At 29.8% G+C, this 23169-nt stretch overlaps 2 protein-coding genes across 2 annotated transcripts; one reads left to right on the top strand and one right to left on the bottom strand.

Annotated features, from left to right (window-relative positions):
• Nucleotides 1–40: 40 nt before the first annotated feature.
• On the bottom strand, nt 41–5641 carry LOC123272853. Its single transcript, XM_044739863.1, has 4 exons — nt 5452–5641; nt 5009–5286; nt 4123–4330; nt 41–154 (listed from the first exon to the last, which is right to left on the bottom strand). The coding sequence occupies exons 1-4, from the start codon at nt 5615–5617 to the stop codon at nt 129–131; spliced, it is 678 nt and encodes a 225-aa protein (XP_044595798.1). The 5' UTR covers nt 5618–5641; the 3' UTR covers nt 41–128.
• A 1941-nt stretch (nt 5642–7582) lies between these two features.
• LOC123272852 lies at nt 7583–13670 on the top strand. The gene is made up of 2 exons (XM_044739862.1): nt 7583–7661; nt 10662–13670. Exon 2 carries the CDS (start codon nt 11768–11770, stop codon nt 13124–13126), a length of 1359 nt encoding a protein of 452 aa, XP_044595797.1. The 5' UTR covers nt 7583–7661; nt 10662–11767; the 3' UTR covers nt 13127–13670.
• Nucleotides 13671–23169: the final 9499 nt, after the last annotated feature.

Genomic DNA, 23169 nt, shown 5'->3' on the forward strand with positions numbered 1-23169 from the left:
CAGACCGACGCCAACTCACTAGCCATAATAATAATAATCTAGATATATAAAAAATAGATCTCAGCGGACTTGGGTAAATTCGTGTCTTCTTAACACTCCCTCCATTTCCCACTCCAGCTTCCACTGCGCTACTTCTTGCGATCAACAGAGTTTTCTGTAACATAGTGAAAATATAATTATAATTAATTCTAACAATTTAATGAACTTCTAATTATTTTAGTCCAAAAATTTATCTCTTAAGTATCTAAATAGTTCTGCAGGTAATGGTTTTGTGAGTATATCTGCTAGGTTCTCTTTCGTAGATATCCAACAAACTCTTATTCTATTTTCATTAACGCATTGTTTAATGAAATCACCATGGGTTTTTGCCATGTGATTTCTATTACCTGTTTTCTCTCTTTCTAGTAATTCTAATTTAATTTCATTTACACTATTATCAAACATCTTAAGCTTATGACTGCCATCTTTCTTAGTACAATCATTTGCCGATTTGTTATCACACCAAATAGTCGTAGGAAATAGTGTTTTTCCAATAATAAATCTAATCGCTTTATCCAGAGATATTATCTCTTGACAGGCATCACTCATTGCCAAATACTCAGCTTGACAAGTCGAAAGTGTAACATAGTTTTGTTTGTGACTTCTCCATGCTATTATGTCACCAAACAGTCTAATAATGTATCCACCTGATGAATTTGAGTCATTATTGTTTCTAAAACTAGCATCTGAAAAAAGCTTCTAGTTCATCTGAGTTACCTGTGTATTTCAGGCTTAAATCTACAGTGCCCTTTAAGTATCTCAGAATTCTTTTTACATCTTTCCAGTCGTCTTCGTTGGCATCTATTGTTTTCTAGCTAAGTAATGTACAGCAAACGCAATATCTAGTCTAGTTTCATTTGCTAAGTACATGAGACTTCCAATTGCCTCTCTGTATGGAGCTTTTCTAGTTGCTGATGATTGTTCACATTTGGACGATTCTGATTCTTCTAGTTTTCTTCTTTTGCATCTATTTTCAGTTTGTCTAGTAACCATTGGGGTGTTTTGAGGATTACAATCTGTCATCTTGAATCTATCTAAAACGCTTTCAATATAATTACTTTGCTTCAATACAATGTATTTTTCTTGTCTATTTCTCTCTATTTCAATTCCAAGAAATTTCCTGGGTTCACCAAGAACTTTCATCTCGAAATTCTTGCATAAGTGATTCCCAACTTCATCTAATTTTGTTTTATCATTGCTAGCGGCTAAAATGTCATCTACATAAATTAGCAACACAACTACGATTCCATTTTTCCTCCAAGTATACAAACATGGTTCATGTAAATCGTTTTCGAGACCAATTTCTTTTACCACTTGATTAAATCTAGTGTTCCACTTCTTTGGACTTACTTTTAATCCATACAAAGATTTCTTTAATTTAAGTATCTTTGTTTGTTTTGTCTTTTCATCTACATCTAGACCTTCTGGTATCTTCATATAAATATCTTCATCTAAATTTCCATAAAGGAATGCCGTTTTTACATCATATTGACAGATTTCTAGATCATATTTATTTACTATTGAAAGTAATGCTCGTATGAGTGATAATCTAGATACTGGCGAGTATGTATCTTTTAAATCATAATCATTCTTGTCTTTAAAACCTCGACATACTAGTCGTGCTTTATAAAGTACATCTTTATTTGCTTCTACTTTCTTTTTAAATACCCATCTTGAATCAATGATGTTTAATTTTCCTTCAGTTTTACTTGCTTCTTCCAAATCTACGAATTCCCAGACGTCATTTTTAGTTATAGAATCCAGTTCATCCTTGATAGCTCTCATCCATTGACATCTTTCATTTGAGTTGCTTGCCTCATCATAATTGATAGGTTCTTTGTTTAAAGAAGTAATTAAACAACTTACCAATTCTTGTTCATCCTTCTTCGATTGATCTTCAGACACATTTACGCTTCTTGCAAAGCTTATGTCTTCAATTAATTTTCTATCTTTATCCTTTCAGATTCTAATTTTCTTTTCATCTCACCTCTAGTCCATGGTCTAATTTCTTCTGATGAATTCTTCTTTTCATTTAAGTTTTTAACACCTAATGGATTTTTGCGGGGTCTTCCTCTTTTTCTTTGTTCCGGTTTCTCCTTTTCTTCGTTGATTTTGTCTTCTAGACTATTTGGTACATTTTCGTTTGACTTCCAACTAATTTCATCTTCAGTTTCTTCTATTTGTTTATTCTTATATACATCTTTGTACACTAATTTTTCATTGAATCTAACATGTCGTGATTCTAGAAATTTTCCTGTATTTGGGTGCCATAGCAAGTATCCTGTGGGTTTATATCCCACCATGACTGCTTTGATTGCTCTCTCGCTGAACTTGTGCTCTGGTTTTGGAATTCTAATATATCCAATACATCCAAATCTTTTAATTTTGTCAAAGTGACAATTTTCATTCTTGTTAAACTTCATCAGTGGTACGTTGTAATCTATGGATTTATGTGGTGTTCGATTGTATGAGTGCACTGCTGCATCTACTGCTAACTCCCACATACTCTTAGGTAAACCAGAATCTAGCATGTAGGTTCTGACTTTTCTTTGTAACGTAGCGTTGAATCGTTCAGATACTCCATTGTGTTCAGGAGTATAGGGCGGAGTTAATTCTAATTCTATCTTTTCTTTTCTTAAGACATCTAAAAATTTTCCACCAGTAAACTCTGTTCCTTGATTCGATCTAACGTAGCATACTTTCTCATCTTTACCAAGTAGATTTCTTGTAGATATGAGAAACTTTTCTAATGTTTCTCCTGATTCATCTTTATTCTTTACTGCATATGCTCTAGCTAATCTAGAATAATCATCTATGTACACATTAATAAATCTTTTGTGTCCTGGGTGTGAAGTTGGTTTTATCGGACCCATCGTGTCCGTATGTATTATTTGTAGTGGTCTTGATGCTCTTTGTCTAGTTTCTTTAAACGGTAATTTTTGCATCTTTGACATAATACATATTTCACAGTCTAAAATTGAATCATCGAATTTAACTTTCTCTAATTTATTATATACTTTCTGCAATTTCTTGAGATAGTTCAATGAAGCATGACCAAGTCTTACATGCCATAACATAGCTTCATTTATCTTACTTGAATCTGTTGTTCCTTGCTCTAATGGATTTGATGTAAATAGCTCTTCTAAATTCTTAATATTCTCAATATCATCTACCTTAATTGTATTTCTAGTTATTAAACTAGAGTCCCAATTAAATATGTCATTCTTTGAGTTTTCAGTGTGTTGTTTCATTTCTGGAGACGTTAATCTTCTTCCTCCCTCCTAATTGAAGAATCCTTTAACTCTTCATTTTCTGATTCTCTCTCCTTTCTTTGCAAATCTATTTCTAGTCCATTTGTGTTATCGTCTTGGATCATTACAGCTTTACAACGATAAGCGTTATATCCCCAGTCTAATTTATCTTCATCGCCGATGTAATTCTTGACTTTGAAGTTCAAGATCCAGTTGGGTTTTTCATATGTTCCTTCTAGTATTACTTCTTCTAAATTTTCACTGAATACTCGCAAAATCTTATCATCTAAATAAATCTTAAATCCTTTATCTACTAATTTTTTTAATGATAATAAATTATCTGATACATCTTATTTAGCACTAATAACATTTGATAATTTAATTATCTTGTTATCTTGATTCGTATAGAGCAAAAGATCACCTTTTACATCTATTAAAATGTCAGCAGATTTATTCTTGGTGGCACTCTTAATTACTTTATTTTCACATCTTTCAAAGTTACTTAATATTAAGCAGTTCTTTACTATATGATCTGTTGCTCCTGAATCAGCAATAAATTTAATGTCATCTATTAAATCTTCATTTAATTGTTTCTTACCTTGTTTTTCATCAGTCATTCTTTTTGCACTAATACCATCCCGTTTGAAGGCATTTTGTGCTAAGTACTGATTATTCTTATTATAGTTTCTATCACGTCTATCATTCTTATATGGTTTAGAATTCACATTATGTCTAACTCTATTAGTTCCCTGTCTGTCTAGTTTACCTCTAAGTTTGATATTATTATTATTATTATTATTATTATTATTATTATTATTATTTATAATCTTACTTTTGATCCTGCCATCCTTGCACTCTGAACCCTTATGAGATCTTATCTCCTGACAGTAGTAGCAGAACCACAAATCTTTTGACAGGGGACAATTTTCAATTCTATGTCCAGGTTTGGCACATCTATGGCAGTTCTTCTTGCCGTCAAACTTTGCAGTCTGAGCCTTAATTGTCTCTTCTCCGTCGTTGGTCTTTTTCTCGGCTTCTAGCTGTAGAATAAAATATTTCATTTCATTTATTGTCATCTCTTTTGAATGAGACCTTTTAATGAAATCTGCGGACATTAATTGAGGGTTTATTGGGGTTATAGTTTGATAGAACGCAGATCTAATTTCTTGCTCAGTTAGTTGTTCCCCATCTCCACACGATTCATATTCTCTAATGATTTGGTCAAATCTTTCACAGAAATCATTGACCTTTTCATTCTTTTTCATCTTAATTGAATACAATCTTTTCCTAACAGAGCTTGAAGTAAGATTTATCTGTTCTTTTCTACAAGCTTTGATTCTCTTTAAGACTTCTACAGGTTCAGAAATGTCAAGAATTTTCTTGTGATAATCTTCATCTAAATGATTAATGATAATATCTCTAACCAGACATTTTCTTTTATGGATTATTGAATTTGGTAAATTATTTTCATTACTATTATTTTCGTCTATTACATCTAATAAATCACAACTAGTTAGTTCTGATTTTAAGTAATCAAACCAAATATTATAATTTGATTTTTGGGTTAACTTATACTCTCTTCTAATATTAATCTTATTTTGATTTAACAGTAATGCATTTTTAACCAAGTTCAATTCTCTAGTAATATTGTTATTCCCATTTTTAGCTTCTAATTGTGTTCTATCTGGGATATTAGGAACTATATGTGAATCTTTTACCTTAGTTGCTTCTATTTTAGCCTTCTCCCGATCTAGCTCTGCTCTACGCCCATCTACCGTCATTTTAAGAGCTTTAACTAGTTCGTGAGTGACTTCTTCTAATCGTTTCGCAGCTCTACCGAGTGTTGCTGACATCTCGCGAGTCTGTTTGTTGGACTCGACCATCAGCATCTTCATATCTTTAAATTCTTTGCTACCAACCATTACCATTTTCTCACAACTGACAATCTTGGCTTTGGTATTTTCATTCTTATTTTTATTATTATCGTCTTCTATATCTGTAAACATATAATCTTAATTAGTATCTGGAATTTTGTTAACATCTAAGCATCTTAATATCTAAATAGGCCTCATCTAACTATTCTTAAACACTTTTATACTTCTTAGAGTGTATCTTCTAGTTTAGTTTACAGCTTCTAAATTATTCTATAGTCAATACTTACTTGTCGACTGGTCTGATTTGACAGGTGTTGAGAAATTATTCATCTTAACCTGTAACTCTTGTTCATCTTTATTCTCATCAGTTGTTTTTGATGGTCCTGCATTGTCATTATCTGTTGTATGAATTAATCCCTTGCGGAATTGTGACAGACTATGAAGGGTATCCATATTTTTCTCAATTTTGATTTTTAAGATTGGATTTTATCCAACATTCTCTAGATCAGATGATGTTTTCTCAAAACTTCCGTCGCTGTCATAGTCGACCAGTTGAGCCTTTTCTTCCGACTCTGACATCTATTTCGGATTTTATGAAACAGAATTTAAATTTAATTAATTATACATTTAATTAATAATTTATCATCTAATTAATAATTTTTCATCTATCTCTTATTATTAATATTCTAAAATTCTATTCGTCTAATACCAGATACTCTTCATAATTAATTCTGTTTCGTGCTTCTAAATTAAAATGAACGCACTGCAATTCATTTCAATTTGAAACGCAAGTTTGATCATCTACACAGCACCACCTCGAGTATGCACACCTATTTCAACGTACAATTTCACGCACAGCAATGAAACAACGTTGAAGGCGGTTGATCACGCACACACTTGGGATACATTATGCAAACAAAACAACCTCACAAACTATAAGATACTTGATGCCGAACGCAACCATCGCATATCTCAAGTTACCGAAATATTTTGATATGTATTTTATATTGATCAATATTAATGACATGTCCAAATACATTTTTGTTTTATTTCAGAATTTATTGATTCATAATTAAATTTAAAATTTAATTCAAATCATCTTAAAATATCGTAATCTAAAATATTGTTGTAGTACACGTGATTTTTATATACTGTTATTATGATGACGCCGTTGTCCGACATCTTGAAATTTTTCGCGCCTACCGGCTTCACCAGTTATTTCATCATAAAACAAAAGATAATCTACTCAATGTTAATCTCTTTGTCACAATCTAATATACTGAAAATTATTTTCAGAAATCTATAAATTTATTTAATTAAACAAATAAATATTTGTCAATTTTTTCTAAGTTGTCTAAATTGATCGTCTATTAATACATATTTATTGCGTTTTATCTTTTAGGTGCATGCGTGACTCACTCATCTATTAATTTCGTCTTATCTTCTTATTTTATTTTTGAAGATTTTATTTTCTAAAGTAATGTTCATAAATACTCTTACCTTACAATAAGTCACTTCCACAAAACTTATTATATTTTTAATAAATAAAATCACAAACGCTGTGTAAGCGTGCACTGGGCCTCAATAACCTGTGAGGAAGTGAATTAATTTAACACAACAGTTTTATATTAAATAATCTAAACGAATCTTCATTTATCTTCTAAATGATTAATAAATGATAATATGTTATCTTGAATAATTAACAATATTGTAATAATACAAAAAGAACGTAAAAGAACGTAAAGAATTATAAGATGTATGCACGTGGCTGCACGTAGTACCGCCAAGAGTACAAGATATAAAGTAAAGTATAGAGAGTAAAGGGGAGAGGAGTCGTATGCGCCGTCGAGCGGCGCGCAGACCGACGCCAACTCACTAGCCATAATAATAATAATCTAGATATATAAAAAATAGATCTCAGCGGACTTGGGTAAATTCATGTCTTCTTAACATTTATATCTTGATAAAGCTTAAAAAACTACGTCGATTGCTACCTAGTTAGTGGAAATCGGTTAATTGGTTCAGAAGATATCGAATTTTGAAAATTTCTAAAAAAGCGGTTTTTCAAACTCGATGAGCTCGAAAATATATAATATTTTAATCTTCGAGTCGAAAATAGCACGAAAACTATATTATTGAGCTAAAAGAGCTCATAACATCATAATGAACTAAATTCGTAGCGCTGTTTGTAAGTTATTAGCGGGAAGTTGCAGGGATGGCCTGGTGGGTCAACCGTCTTACTGATTTTTTTACTTCGAGTTAATTGGTAAATGAATAGAACTTGATCAAAATTTGGTACCTATATTAACACTTATTTTCTATACTAACTCAAAGTATTATTACTTTCAACTAAGATAGTATTTATGGAAACTGAAAAGATAATACGTTAACATATTTAACATTTTCAATTATAGAGAACATCTTTACCATCAACATCGTCATCAGTACCATCATCGTCAATGCTAAGAAGTACATCAGATCCAATTGACCGTGGAAGGTAATTTTTTATTTTTTAAATCATACACTGAAAAATATTGGGAGTGAGTTCGGAATGAATTTTCATTTCCATTACTCTGAATAATTATATATGACTCATACATAACTGCATGAATGATAGATGTTCATAATAATTTATATATAATTCTATGCATTATATAGATTTTAATACAATTTATTTATAATTATGTGAAATTATATATAGTTCCATGCAATTATACATAATGTTGCTAGGCTACTTCATATAGTATATAATAATATAGGGTCATTTTCCATGCGTTATCATACATAATTTTTTTTTTTCACCCGGGTGTTCAGTCAATTTTTTTCGATTTTTCTATCTCAACATTATGCTTTTCAAAGATTCTTAAGCCAATTTTTATGATAGTTATAGCTGTATGAAAAGTCTAAAAAGTCTAAAGATGGTCTGCAGTTCCATGGCGAACTCAATATAACTTCTAAGTATTGATGAACTTTATCAGCTTCAAAATCGGTTAGTTATTTAACAAAACATTTTTCTGAATTTTTAGTGTTGCAATTTTGTCCAAGCAATCAACTAATTTTCAACCGGTTGACAATATTCGATTTTAGTTTTTTAATGAAAAAAAAAATTAACGAAATTCATGAAAAAAAATAATACAATAATTTAAACGTTATTTCGAAAAAAAATTAGTAAAATATTTGAACCTATAGGACATCCCTGCAACTTCTTGCTACATTCAAACGAAAAGAGCTACAAATTTTAAGGATAATGACGTCTTTGAGCTATTTCAGCTCAAAAGCTTGAATAACAATTAAGAAAATACTTTTTTGAAATTTTCCAACTGCAAAAACTATTGAACAATCTACCTTTTACGATAAACCTTTTCGACCGGAAATTTATAAATTATTTTTAAAAATCACTTTTTAACTTCCCAATTAAAAAATTGCAAATTAAAAAAAAATTGGACAGTCTTTGTTTTGAAATTATTTAACAACGTTATCTTTCGAACAAATGAACGTTCTGAAATTTTTTATTATCTCAGCAGGCCGTTAACATGATTTTTTTCAATTTCTAAAAATATATTGTTATGTAAAAAATATTTAATTTAGGATAATTAATTAATTTTACATTTTAAATATTTAATGTGTTTAAGTATTTGGTCCTAGCGTGTTAGGCTAATAGACCGGGAACTTCCGAGTTTAATTTATTGAGAATGATAGGTTTGTTTGAATGAATTGATGTAGCTGAATAATTTTAATACATATATTGTCTAAGTCTGAAAATAATATCATTAGTTGAATTTACAATTATTACAATTATTACACAGTGATTGAAGTTAACTTTTCTTTCATATAACGATTTTACAAAATTACTAAATTCACAAATATTAATAATTTAAAATATACCTGATAAGAAATTTGATGAACCTTGTTGATTAAATTTGTTTTGGTTGGTTTTACTTTACGATTTTACTTTACCTTTACAAATATTTTACTTTCTATACAATAAATTTACACGTGGTCTATTGCGACTTATTTAAACTATGTACGATGTTAACACTAGGACGTCAGGACAACGAGAGAGATTTTTTGGTGACAATTGCAAGGTGTCGAATTTTAGGGCGTTACTAATTTCCACTCATTGGGGGAAACAAATGTCCAATTATGTGTCTATTTTCTTGGGCCCTTACCCTCTCTCTTAAATTTGTCTAAAAATGTTGCATGAGTCCCTGTACTTGGATCAGAGTGCAACATGCTTTCTCACTTACTCTTATGTTCTATTATTCATCTATGTGTTTGTGTATACGTAAGCGCATTTACGCATAGACAAAGACATACATTTGTACTGTCTACATTAATTTATTTATTAAAATCATATGAATAAATATGTACTCGAATCTAACATTTCTTACGTTTCTTTGAATTTAATTATTTATTTGTAGAAATATTTCTGTTTTATCGTTTTATAAATTTGTTGTATTATTTTAGAATTCAATTGTTTAAAATTTGTTTATTTTAAATTATTTAACTTTCAAGTTCTATTTTTTTTATTTGTTTCTCATTTCATATTTAATTTTTGTTGACTAAAAATTATTTTGGAAATTGCATTATTAAAATTTATTTCGATATTTGTCTCAACACTAAAATTTTGTAATTAAATTATTCTAAAATCTTTTGGTTTAAAATAAATCTTTTTATCTAATGTTCTTTATCTTTAAGTATTTCTTATTTTGAGTTTAAGTGAGTTAGCTTACGTATAACAAAACTCCCATTCATCTATTTAATCTCTTAAATATACCTAGGCTCCAGACTAATTACGGAAATTTCCCTGGGCCTTTTGTAAAAATCGAACGAGACACTTAATGACCGCACTCGAATTATCTTTTACAATCGTTAAAATTTAAATAAAATCATACTCGATTTTTTTTTTTAAATTAATAAATATTATACTCGATTTTTATAGTTAATAAATATGTAAAGAAAAATTTCTTTACATAACAATATTTTCTTTATGAACTTATGAATAACTCACAATTAAAATGTATGAAATTCGTACACAAATATTTTTCTTTGTTTTGGTATACATTTTTTTGTCATTTAATTATACATTAATTTTAATATGATCTAACAGATCAAATCACCGATTTTTCTTTCTTAAGCGTGAGTAGTATTTATTGAAACGCGTCGCGCTTAAGGCATATAAATAAAATGGATCACTCCACCAATGACTGATTAGGCATGAAATCACAAATTCACCTAGAAAACTTTTTGTTATTATCTTAAATTCAATAAGTTTATTGAGTAACATAGTAGCTTATTCATATTCATAAAAACCAATAATTGATGATGTAGATTCTAAAGTTTGAAATGCATTCGCTTGCTAATTTCTGAATTTTTTATATTTATGATCGTATTTGAATATTTAATTTATAGAATTAAATCAATTGTTTTTATTTATGAAAACATATCAGTAAAATGTAATTTTATAAGTAAGCAAGTAATCAATTTCTCTGTTTAGTGACCAATTTGGAGGAATCACTGGTCAGTCTTTACAACTTGAAGCTGAAGAAAATGTAGAAGAACCAAAACACTCTTCAAATACACAAGAATTCCAAGAAAGTATTGCGGATGAAATAATCGAGGATTACAATTCGGATAGTTCAGAAGAATTTAATAAAGCTGAAAGGATTGAAAATCTGTCATGAAAGTAGCCTGCAACTTGATAGTGACAATCAGAATAATAACGAAAGCAGTGACAGTGATTCTGACGAGGGAAACAGTTCAAGTCAAGCTTTTTTTTCTGTGGAAAAGTCGGTATTTAACTTTCCGTTCTTAAGCAATCCAAATTTCTATGAAAACGATCATCTGTTGGCTATTATTGCTATTTCTTTACGCAACAATTTTTCATACGAAGCTACATTATCTATACTATCCTGGATGAAATTAACCCACAACAATAATAATTTACCAACAACAAAGAAAGCGCTATGGAAAGCATTGAACCGTGACGACAGTTTGATTACTCGTCACATGTACTGTAGTATTTGTAAAGAAAATCTTGGAGTTGGAAAAATGCTGTCCAAAACATGTTCTTGTAAATCATGCGGTCCAGATGAAAAACCTGAAAATTTGAATTATTTTCTTCAGCTAAGTTTATCAAGCCAATTAACTGAGTTTTTCAAAATACCTGGTATTGAAAAATCATTGTGCTATCGATTTACAAGAGAAAAGTGAGATTCTTCGACATTTGAAGATATTTATGATGGACAGCAATATCAAAATCTGTGTTCATCTGGAAAATTCTTGAGTAATCCATTCAATTTTTCTTTCACTATGAATACAGATGGTTGCCAAGTGTCCAAATCATCTAAAGCAAGTGCGTGGCCGGTTTATTTACAATTTAATGAATTACCTCCGCATATTCGTAAAAAACATATGCTTTTGGCTGGAATTTTTGTTGATACATGTCACCCATCTTTGAATCTCTTATTAGGCTCGATAATCGATTAACTACGTGACTTATATACAACTGGGATTGCTTGGAAAACTTCAGAAGGTAGAGAAGTAACTTCGAAGTTTGTTGTAACAACGTGCACTGTTGATTCTCCAGCGAGAGCATTAATTATGAGAATGAAGCAGTTTAATGGTTACGACGGTTGTTCCTTTTGCTATGCAATAGGTGAACATCACCAAAATAAACACATTTATCCGCGAAGTCATTGTTCCGAAAATCTTCGAACTGATGAAGAAATAAGAGAAGATATGCTTACAGCTTTCCAGACGAAAACAACAACAAATGGTATTAAAGGGATTTCATCGTTAGCTGGATTGCCTGAATTCGATTTAGGTAATGGACTTGTAGTCGACAGCTTGCATGCTGTTTTTCTCGGAGCAGTGAAACAGCATGCAACATTACTTCTCACTGCAACAGATTCACCATATTATATTGGAGATCCGACCAGTAAAGCAAGAATTGACGAACGATTGCTATCCATAAAACCTCCATCACGCCGTAGTCACCTGCCCCGAGGATTAGATACATTTAATAATTGGAAAGGGTCTGAACTTCGTAATTGGTTAGGTTATGCGGCACCATGTTTGAATGGTATATTACCCGTAAAGTATATCAAACATTTGGCTCTTTTGTCTCAAGCTGTTCATATTTTGAATAGTGATTGTGTAACCAGTACTGGTTTGGAACGCGCTAGATATCTCATAGAAGAGTATGTTTCACAGTTCGAAGAATTATTTGGACTCGAAAATATGAGTTTTAATATTCATTTGTTACCTCATCTAATAAAATCAATTGAAAATTTTGGTCCGATGTGGGTTCATTCTGCTGCCGTGTTTGAATTCTGGAATAAAAAAGTTATGGATAAAGTTACGAGCCTCCACGGAAGAGCTGATCAAATTGTCATGAGATTTTTAATGACCAAATTTGTAGAATCAGCGATTTACAGTGGTTCAGTTACGGCTGAAACAAGAAAATTTATTTGTAAGACTCTTAAAATTCCTAATTTGACTGATGAAGTAGTAATAAACAAAGATTTTCAAGCTATGAGCAGCCCTGAAGTTATAAATCTTCGAGAATTTGAACTCAATGTATTGCTACAGACAGGTTATGTCCCTATAAACTCTGCGTCTTCTTACACTAAAATTAAAATAAATGGGATTGATTATCATAGCAAAAATGATAATGATAACAAATTCTGTAATCCTATAATCTCTTACAAGAATAAATTTGGAGAAATATTGTCTATCATTGATTTTGAAAATCAAGATAACAGTAATGTTCAAGGTTTTTTTCTAAAACTATATAAAATCAAAAGAAGTGCCTTTGACACTGATTACATTAAAGAAATAGAAATTACTGATGACATAATCTTCATAAGCGACTTAAAATTTGTAAGACCTGCAACAAAAGTATCCACAGACATGGGAATATTTGTTTTTGAGCTTCCGAATTGTTGGGAAACAGATTGACGGCAGCTTGATTAAGAGTTATATAACAATTTCTTACATATAATCAATAACACAGATCTTTACAAACTTAATTATTAAATGTTGCAAAAATTGGAAATTTTAGACAAGTCATTAAACGAAAAAAATTTATAACTATTTATACTACAAAAAGTTTCTTCTGTGATTTGCATGAGATTGACAATTGCTAAGAAAATTGGCAATTTCTTTAAACATGAGGGCTAATCAAAGAGTTTACATGTAACAAATCAAATAAATGAATAAAGTTGTCAAATAACGGCGTTAAGAATGAGGCGAGAACGTAAAAATCTACAATTACATCTGAAGTAGGTATAAATAGTCATTTAAATTACAAGTTATAACAGAATTCAGAGTCAGAAACCCGGTAATATAATTGGTAATACATCTGATGTCACATAAGGTCATCTGGGTTCGATTCCCAGCTTGGTCTATTTTTTCAAGGTATTATACATCCTGGTCTTGTCCCTGATTCTCTCAAAGATTGTTTACTTTTACTGGGTAACGTTAATAGTTATAGATGTCCTTGCGAGAGTCTTTGATCAAAATTAAATAAATAATTAGTAATAAATTGTTTGAGACAGTATTATCAATACAATTGAAAATTTTTTGACATTAAGATTAATATTGAAAATAATTAGCAGACTTATAAATGAGTATAGAATATAGTATCATTGTAAAGTATGATTAACTATTTTTAAGAAAGTATCAAAAAATGTTCACCATCAAGTTTTTAACTTGAGTATTAAATATATATTAAATTGTATTTTATTGTAACTATTGAACAATTTTTTTAAAATAAAAATATTTTAAAATATACTTTTTCATAATAAAATGATTGTATGACCCAACTAATCTACTTAATTATTTTATAATACTTACAGTTATATATCAATATATGTTAGACTCGTTATATAATAAGCGTAACAACGTATTTCATTCAATTTCGTATTTAATAACTACTCAAATTCTTTGGAATTGTTCTAAAATATTTAACTTTGATTCCATCGAGTAATCAGTCTAGGCCTCTTCAAGATAAAAAAAAATCGTCTAAATATTAAGTTAATTCTATACTTACTAATATTAGTTTCCAATAATCCAATAAAAAGTTTGTAGGTTTGTGTAAAACTTTTTCAGAATTTAAAAATTTGTCATTTTGCTCAATATAAATAATTGATTGTTTAGTAATTAATTTTTATAAAAGAGTCATTCCATCTAAAATTGTCTAATCAGCAAAGTCGACTAATTTTAGATTTTGGTGTAACTTTGAGAAACTCTTCTCTAGGGTCCCAAAGAACAAAATTTACACAAGTTTGATTTTTACAAGCGCTTGTTTTCGCCTATTTAAATAAAGACTTTTAAAAATCGATATTTTTAAGGCTTATTAACTTTTACTGTGAAATTTTTCTGTTTGAAGCTATCTGCATGATCAAGATGGAATTTACAGTGGGAAAGATAGTAGGTTAAGGGTAAATGAAGATAATTGGCTCGGACGAGTCCTTTAAATATAAGCAGCGTGCTGAAAATGAGTGTTTTTTAGTCATTTTTCGTGAATTTCAATCAACTCTAGCGTCTTAACTGTTGAGAATTAAAAACTCGTGCTCCGCGGGAATTAAGTATATATATCATTGACATAATTCAGCCACAAGTGGACTTGAGCTGCCCATTCTTCATAGACGAAAACTTTACTCGATGTTTTGAAATTAAAAAACATTGCAATTTTCAGGTTATGAAACGAGCTTGTTGACTGCGCGATAAAAATCTGATACTCACATAATCTATTGTTCTTACCTTCAACTTTAAAGGACTACATCACTTGTTTTGTTATTTTCATTTTTAGTGCATATGCGAGCCGTTTTTACAGCAAAAATCTGGACGTTTTACAAATGGATTAAAATTACTTACCATCAGAAACAACTATAAATATCTAAAATTTTTCTAGTCTCAATAAAGTTATGGATATTTGGGGTGTAAAATTGTCTTTAGAAGTAATTATTATCGAAAATGACAGTAACTGTGAACAATTTTTCAACTAGAACATTATTTTTTATTCAACCGTTTACGGTTTGGTTTTACAATATTAACAATATCAAAATTATCGGAAGCTGAATACTTCCGCGCTTGTAATTGATTTTGAGAAATTGGTATAAAGCTATGATATGATCTCATATTTTTTATTGTATTTATATTTATAAATCTTTCAGATAAAAATGTCTCAGCAGCTTCTACATCCTGGCTTGATACAAAAAAAAATTTTATACCAGAAATTTGATTAGAACAAAAGTCGTGCATTGCGATTGGAGTTAAAATATGGTCATCGGTAGATCTTTGCAAGCTTGCTCTTCTTACGGTCCTTTCGATCGTACCACCTGCTCCATCGCATGGACTTTTACCATGAGAAGTGGCAAAGAAATGCCACTCTGCTTTTAATCCAAAATCCGCTTCATGACGACATATATTTATGAAATTTTTTTTATTTTTGTATTGAGCGGCTGCTTCATCACTGAAGTAATAAATTTTTTTAAACTCCGGATAACTGTTTTTAATGTAATCGAGAAAAATTTTTTGAAATGCAAAAAACGATACTGTATTGTGAGTAAGATAATCACTAATCACACATAAAGTTTTTGTCTTAAGTAAACCGTCTTCTTTAAAATAAATTACAAAGGGATGTAGAGTAGCTTGATTATTTGTCCAATGAAACGATTGTACTTCATCTTGTACCATGAATGCATAATTTTCTGAGAAATCAACTAATGCTATACACTCTGAATTGTCTTTTAAATTTTCTTTCAGGTATCTCAAATACTCGGATTGTTTTTTTGAAATAAAATGATGAGGTTTTAAAGTTGTCATTTGTATTTTCAAATCATCTCTAAATTCATCGACATTCTTAACTACAGTTAATAAATTGCAGCGATCAGTAGAAACCCATTCCTTAAAATTAATTTCAGATGACAATTCACATTCATTGCATATATCTGAATCAATAACATCAGTGCCTGGACATTCTTTACAGCTATATAACATACATTGTTCACTGCTATCATTACAAACTATCTTTTTCAGTAATTCTTTATAGGTAAGTTTAGTTTTACACGCCATTAACATTAACTTCATATTTTGATGGATCAAACAAACACATACTGAATGTGTACCACTAGCCCCAGCCAAAACACAGTTCTTCGGTCGAAGTGAAGCAAACGACGAGAATCCTATGGCTAAGTTTGGATGAATTTGCTTGAATTTTTCATAGGCTTCTTTCGAATTAAATAAGATTAAACGTTTTTGTTCTTTAGACTTTCCGTTATTCTTATCGCGTACAGTTACACAATCTCTTTGACCTGGCATCAATCTACTAATATCATCATCTTCGAAAAATTTTATAACAGCTTCAACAATTTTTGTTTTCAACTGACGTCCACTTTCTTTTTGTTGAGCCTTCGCTAATACTCCATATTGTGCCCTCAGTGTTTTAGCTTTTTTTACAAGATATTCACTACATTCAAATTCTGACTGTATTTTAGAAATTGTCCACTTTTTCGGTAATAAACTTAAAATTTCATATTTCTCGTCAAACGTTGTAGATGCTTTAAATTTCATTTTCAATTCATCGATTAACTCTAAATAGTCTGCATTATAACAAATATGATCATTGTCTTTTTATTATTTTCATGTTCCACAACATCAAAAGTAGCTTCTAATTTTTTTTCGTATTTTACTTGATATTTGATTTACTTTTCATCAATTTTTCGTTTTCTTTTTGATATACTTAATTTTTGGATAGGTGGGATTGGTGACTCTTCTACGATTGAACAAATTTTATTAAGTGAATCTAAAACTTCGTACTTAGGATCAAAAGATACCCCAAGATCATCAAAATTTCGCGATAATGTATCGGTAATATCATCATAATTTTCATTTGTTTCGGTTTTTCGTAAATTTTCCACACAACGTGAACAAAGTGCTCGGCCTGGTATAAGGTTAAGATTCTCATTTGCTTCACAAAACTCTACAGTTATTTCCCGCAAGGACTTAAGAATAGGTTTTTTATGAGCACTTGATGGATCACAACATTTTTTTCCAAACAAAGAAAAATAATAAGTCACATATTTTTTATAATGATAGGTACAGATATCTGTGAAAGATACTGCCTGAATTCGTTTAGTTAATAAGTATTTCTCATGTTCATTCAGATTATTTTGATCGATCAACTCTGATGATCGTGAAAACGTTAATTTATGGCAATCTTCTTTCAACAATAAACCAATCGAACACTCCATTACTTTTTTTAAGAATTGAGAAATCACAATACACATCAACTTACTAAAACAACCGAACTGAACAAAAGAACGCTCTCTGAAACAATGACAATTGAGCTTTTATAGACAAAGAGTTAAAGTTCTTCAAAAATCCGCCACGGCCAAATGTCGCTGCTCTCCCGCTTAATTACTACCATGCAACCTAACTTGGTCGGGGAAAGCACGCGACAAGCGAAGAGTGAGTGAATCAATAGCGTTAAGCTGATGCGTGAAATTTGACACCGATAATCTAAGAAGTTTGTTTACTTTTCCATTTTGCTTACTTTTCCAATCGACGGCATCGAATCACAAAAAAATATATAAATTGGAAAGTGACAGAGATTAAGTTATTAGTAATTTAATTGATACTTATGAACTCGAATTTACTTCTCGAGTATACTTATATTGTTAATAATTAATAATATTTCTAATTTTTCGTTTGAATTTACGTCTATTCTCACTTACTTTTCAATGCAATGCAGTCAAATATTGAAAATAAGCTTATCTCTATACGCATGCATGAAAATATATAAAAATTCTGTTGTGAAGACAGAATTTTTATAGACAAAAAAATTGAGATAAAACTACCAGTTATTTAAAAAAAAAAAATTGAGTTGATTTTTGCTATAAAAACGGCTCGCACATGCACTAAAAATGAAAATAATAAAACAAGTGATGTAGTCGTTTAAAGTTGGAGGTAAGAACAATAGATTCTGTGAGTATCAGATTTTTATCGCGCAGTCAACAAGCTCGTTTCATAACCTGAAAATTGGAATTTTTTTTAATTTCAAAACTTCGAGCAAAGTTTTCTTCTATGAAGAGTGGGCAGCTCAAGTCAACTTGTGGCTGAATTTTGTCTATGATATATATACTTAATTCCCGCGGAGCATGAGTTTTTAATTATCAACAGTTAAGACGCTAGAGTTGATTGAAATTCACGAAAAATGACTAAAAAACACTCATTTTCAGCACGCTGCTTATATTTAAAGGACTCGTCCGAGCCAATTATCTTCATTTTTCCTTAAACTACTATCTTTCCCACTGTGAATTCCATCTTGATCATGCAGATAGCTTCAAACAGAAAAATTTCACAGTAAAAGTTAATAAGCCTTAAAAATATCGATTTTTAAAAGTCTTTATTTAAATAGGCGAAAACACGCGCTTGTGAAAATCAAACTCGTGTAAATTTTGTTCTTTGGGACCCTAGAGAAGAGTTTCTCAAAGTTACACCAAAATCTAAAATGAGACGGCAACAATTTTTTTTTTTTTTGAGACGATTTCATATGGAATGACTCAAAAAGTAAAATCTGAACCTTCTTATAAACTATCATATAATTCTATCAGTTTCTATATAAATAGACGATGATGAAAGAAAAGTCATAAAATTAAATCATGCTATTTATTTTTACCTGCTTGCCACGCGTCATAAAATTATTTGAATTTCATATTACGTAAAGTACAATGTGTTTATGGAATCAATGTTTTCATAGCGAATTCAAATTAAAGTAAATTTTATTTGAAATAATAGAATTTTTATCAATTATAACTTTTTGTACTTGATTGAAATTAAAGAAGAAAAAAAAACTTTTTCAATTAAAAAGACTGAAAAATTGAAATATTATTTATTTGTCAAACGAGTTAAGATCTATAAAATTTTATAAAAAGTTTTGTTCATCGGAACCTTAAAATAATGAAAAGAACAAAATAATATTGTCTGAAACAGTACACACAGTAAAACTATTATATATCTTTGTAAATGTACGTATACCTATATCGTTGTTTGTCAACTTGAGGAGATAGAAAAAAATATAAACTATAAGATATGTTACTTCTTAAACGTACGTTTATCTATATTCGTTTTGATAGATATACGTACATTATGTTTTAGATAAACGTAGGTGTACAAACATGTAGAAATTTTCTCTCTGCGTAACATAAAAATAGAAAATTTCTGTCATTAACAGACTCTAGAATTACAGTTATAGTTAACACACTTAAAAATATAAAATTTTTCAATGAAAAATAGTAAAAATTTAAAGTTATACTTTTGCTGGTAATAACATTCATCAGCTGGCGAGAGAGTGTACCTTATTTTTGGAACAGATTTGTTAAGGTTTACGGAGTTTTCTTCTTCGCCTGTCGCCGTTCCTTTGCCTTCTGCTTATATAAGGCTTTCTTTTCCGGCGCTAATGGGGGTCTGCGGCTGTTTTTTAAAACATCTTCAATCCAGACTCTTATGTTGCCTAATTGATTTTCTTTTAATTTCTTATCGAACTTTCTGGGACTTTGCATCAATTTGCAAATCTCTGTAAGTGAAAAAAAAAGATTAATTAGTCATAATTCATCTGGTAGCAGAAAGGTCAAGACACATTACTGATTAATTAGTCATAATACTTAGTAGCAATATTTTTTACTACAAGTCAGTAGAGTGAACACTAGGGTGTGCTAAAATGTAACTTCCTTGATGGACCTCTTAAAATTGGAATTTTGAGTTCCGCTTTTAACAGGTGTTTGGGCATTTCCTGACATATTTTGAGCGTAAAGGATTTATTTAATTTTTATTGAATTTTTTAACAGGAGTTTTGTTCGGCCAAATTTTGAAATTTTGAAATTCCAGCAAAAATAGCTAAACAAAACTCCTGTTAAAAAATTCTATAAAAATCAAATAAATCCTTTACGCTCAAAATATCTCAGGAAATGCCCAAACATAACTCCTGTAAAAAGCGGAACTCAAAATTCCAATTCCAACAGGTCCATCAACGAAGTTACATTTTGGCACACCCTAGTGAACACCATAAAATGCATTGCTACATAATGCAAAAATTTTACTTCAGCTATTTCATGCAATTTCATGCTTTTAGTTTTTTGTATCTATAATATGATAGGAAAATCAGCTTAATTGAAGGAACACAATCCTTAATTAAAAAAAAACCATTTGAAAGAAATTTGTTATCGTTAATTAAGAAGATTTTTATGGTTGATGTTCAAATAAATATTATTTGAGATGATGTTTTTCAATTAAGGATTCTTCTCTCGTCAATACGATATTTATCCACCTCGGCAGTGGAAAAGAATCTGGATTTACTCTTACGTTTAATCTTTTCGATATCATTGTTTTTAACAGTAGTTTTCGATGATTTTTGAGCCTCTCGATCAGATAGTACTAACCTTTTTCTCTCTTCCACTGACCAATATGCTCGAGTTATATGGTTAACGCATTTTCTCAGCGAAGGAACATCTTTAGCCAGGAAAACTTCGTTGGCGTCCAGTTCTGATCCTAAAATTCTTACCTGAAAAAGTACAAAATTTTATAAAAAACGGATCAAATCTTTTAGAAAAAGAAATATTATTCATTCATCTGTGATAGCTATCATCTTAAATATCAATTACTAGAAAATTCCAAACAATAAAGGCATGTTTAAGTAATTACTTTGCTCGATCTTTTTTCCTAATTAGCAAAAAATTTTAGTCAGGTTCAATGAATACTTCCCATAATTGTCCAATTAGTAAATTCATTGCATAATCAATCCAGTCACTTTTAAACTATATGAAAGGAAGTACACCATTAAAGTTATCATGCATCATCATATTAATTAATTTATTAATAAATTAAATCTTTATTTAGAATTCGCGAATTCTATCAAAACAGCAAGCAAAATCGTATCCTTTAATACAACAATAAGTGAAAAATATTTCTATATTTACCTTTCCACTCTGGACAGGTGGTAAATCAAATTCCTCGACGGTTCTCTCGGTATTTTGCATTTGAGCGATAGTTTTTATAATTTCCCCACCAAACTCTTTTAGGCAAGTCTTCATTTGATTTATATTCATACAAGCCTCTGTATTATTATTTGAAGAATTTGCTTCAGGCCACAAATTCTCCGAAAACTTATTAACAAGTGGTTCATGTGCTGTTGAAAATGGTCGATTTTCACTTTGTCCTCGTTTGCCCAGATCAACATCCTTCTCTCGATGAGAAGTTCCGCTATCAGCGTCCGAAAAATCATTTGATTTCTCTTGATTCCCATCATTGTTCTTTTGATGCTTACAATTACCGTCATCAGAGTCCGTATGGATGGTTTCATTTAATTCATGTGTATCGTCATTGTTTTGATTATCAGAGTCATTATTTTCAAAGACCGGAACTGTTGCTAATTTAATCGGAGTTGAAGTGTGGAGAGGCTGTATATGGTTTATAACAGGCACTGTAATTTCTAAAAGAACTCGATCCTGATCGTCTGGAATTTGTGGCACTTCAGTTGAATTATTAAATTCATCATTAAATTCTGGATCAAATTCGGGATCAAATGTCTCCATCGAAATGTCTCTCATCGTAGAACCTGTTTTGCCATTCTCTAACAACCCACAATCAGTGACATCATTATGTTCATATGCTGGTGATTTCTATAAAATAAAAAGATCAAATTAAAAAAATTATAAAACAAAAAAGAAAAAAAAATTACAAACTATAAAAAAGTTATTGATTTAGTTAAACAGAGTCTGGATAGTTATAAATATATGGTATGTCTCTATTTGACAATTAATTCTTAGCTACAGTTACAATAAATTATTATTGTCATAAAATTATAGATATATCCTACATGGTAAAAGTCATAATACAAAATTTAAGTCATACCTGCACAAATTTTAAAAACTTGCCATCACTATCATTTGTCACTTGACTTGTTGCATCATTGACAAATTTCTGAAATTAGCCAATTTTTAAGTTAAAAGTATAGTTGACTCAATAAAAAATACAAGATAAGTTAACAATTCTACTTATTTACATTGTCTTATAAAAAAATCTTTTCGAATTGATATTCTGGAGACTTATACTAAATTGTCCTAGATATCAATTCAAGAGAAAACGTGTTTTTATTAATGTAAAAATTGAAGGAAAAAATGAATCAACTTTGAATCAAAAATGATAAAAGAAAAGTAGATTCATAACACTAAAAAAATTCTAAAATAAATTATAATAACCCTTAAGTACTGCACGATTAAATTGAATAACAAAAATAACGAAACACCTAAATATACAATTATTTATAATAAAAACAGTCATTTTTAATGAAATACCATATTCGAGAAGTAAAATTTGATATTTATCGATTAAATATTTGAATAACAATATATTCAGCTCGTGTACTTGTAGAAAATTCAATATAATTAAGAAGCTTGATTTTTCATATTAAAATGCAAGTTGAATTAGAATTAAACAAAACTTAAACTTGATTTTGATATCTTAACTAAAAATCTATAATTATTATGACATTTATGATAAATTTAATTCATTATTAATAGTACTTTTTTTTATTTTCTGTTATTAAATACTTTATTGCATCTCGTAAAATTAACAACTAAAATATCAAGTTTTGAATGTATGGCAATGATAATTGTGAATTATTATAGAATAGTCCTGAGCATAATGAGTGCAAAACCAAGTACCAAAAATTAATTGCAATATGACTTGTGTGGTTTACTTATTCTTCAGATTTTTTCCGATTAATTCTTGGAATTTTTTTCTATTTATAATATTCTAAATGGTATAATTCATGTTAATATTCTATTTTGATAAATAGATTATGGAAAATTTAATTTGTAAAAATATGTTCTAAATTACTATCTTAGTCACGATAAATCATACATTAGAAATTTGTTTAATTGAGTGATTACTTACTTTTTTTAAATTTATTTTCACCTTTTATTCCTGAATTATTCTCA

The sequence above is a fragment of the Cotesia glomerata genome, linkage group LG10 (genome assembly GCF_020080835.1).
Source record: "Cotesia glomerata isolate CgM1 linkage group LG10, MPM_Cglom_v2.3, whole genome shotgun sequence".
In the NCBI taxonomy this organism is placed as follows: Eukaryota; Metazoa; Arthropoda; class Insecta; order Hymenoptera; family Braconidae; genus Cotesia; species Cotesia glomerata.

What these genes read in the sequence shown, in the direction of transcription:
- LOC123272852 (XM_044739862.1), top strand. Translation starts at nt 11,768, where the DNA reads ATGAGAATGAAGCAGTTTAATGGTTACGACGGTTGTTCCTTTTGCTAT.
- LOC123272853 (XM_044739863.1), bottom strand. Translation starts at nt 5,617, where the DNA reads ATGGATACCCTTCATAGTCTGTCACAATTCCGCAAGGGATTAATTCAT. An exon ending in CAAATCAGACCAGTCGACAA is followed by an intron (nt 5,287 to 5,451) that starts GTAAGTATTGAC and finishes ATATGTTTACAG; the next exon opens with ATATAGAAGACGATAATAAT. An exon ending in CAAGGATGGCAGGATCAAAA is followed by an intron (nt 155 to 4,122) that starts GTAAGATTATAA and finishes ACTATGTTACAG; the next exon opens with AAAACTCTGTTGATCGCAAG.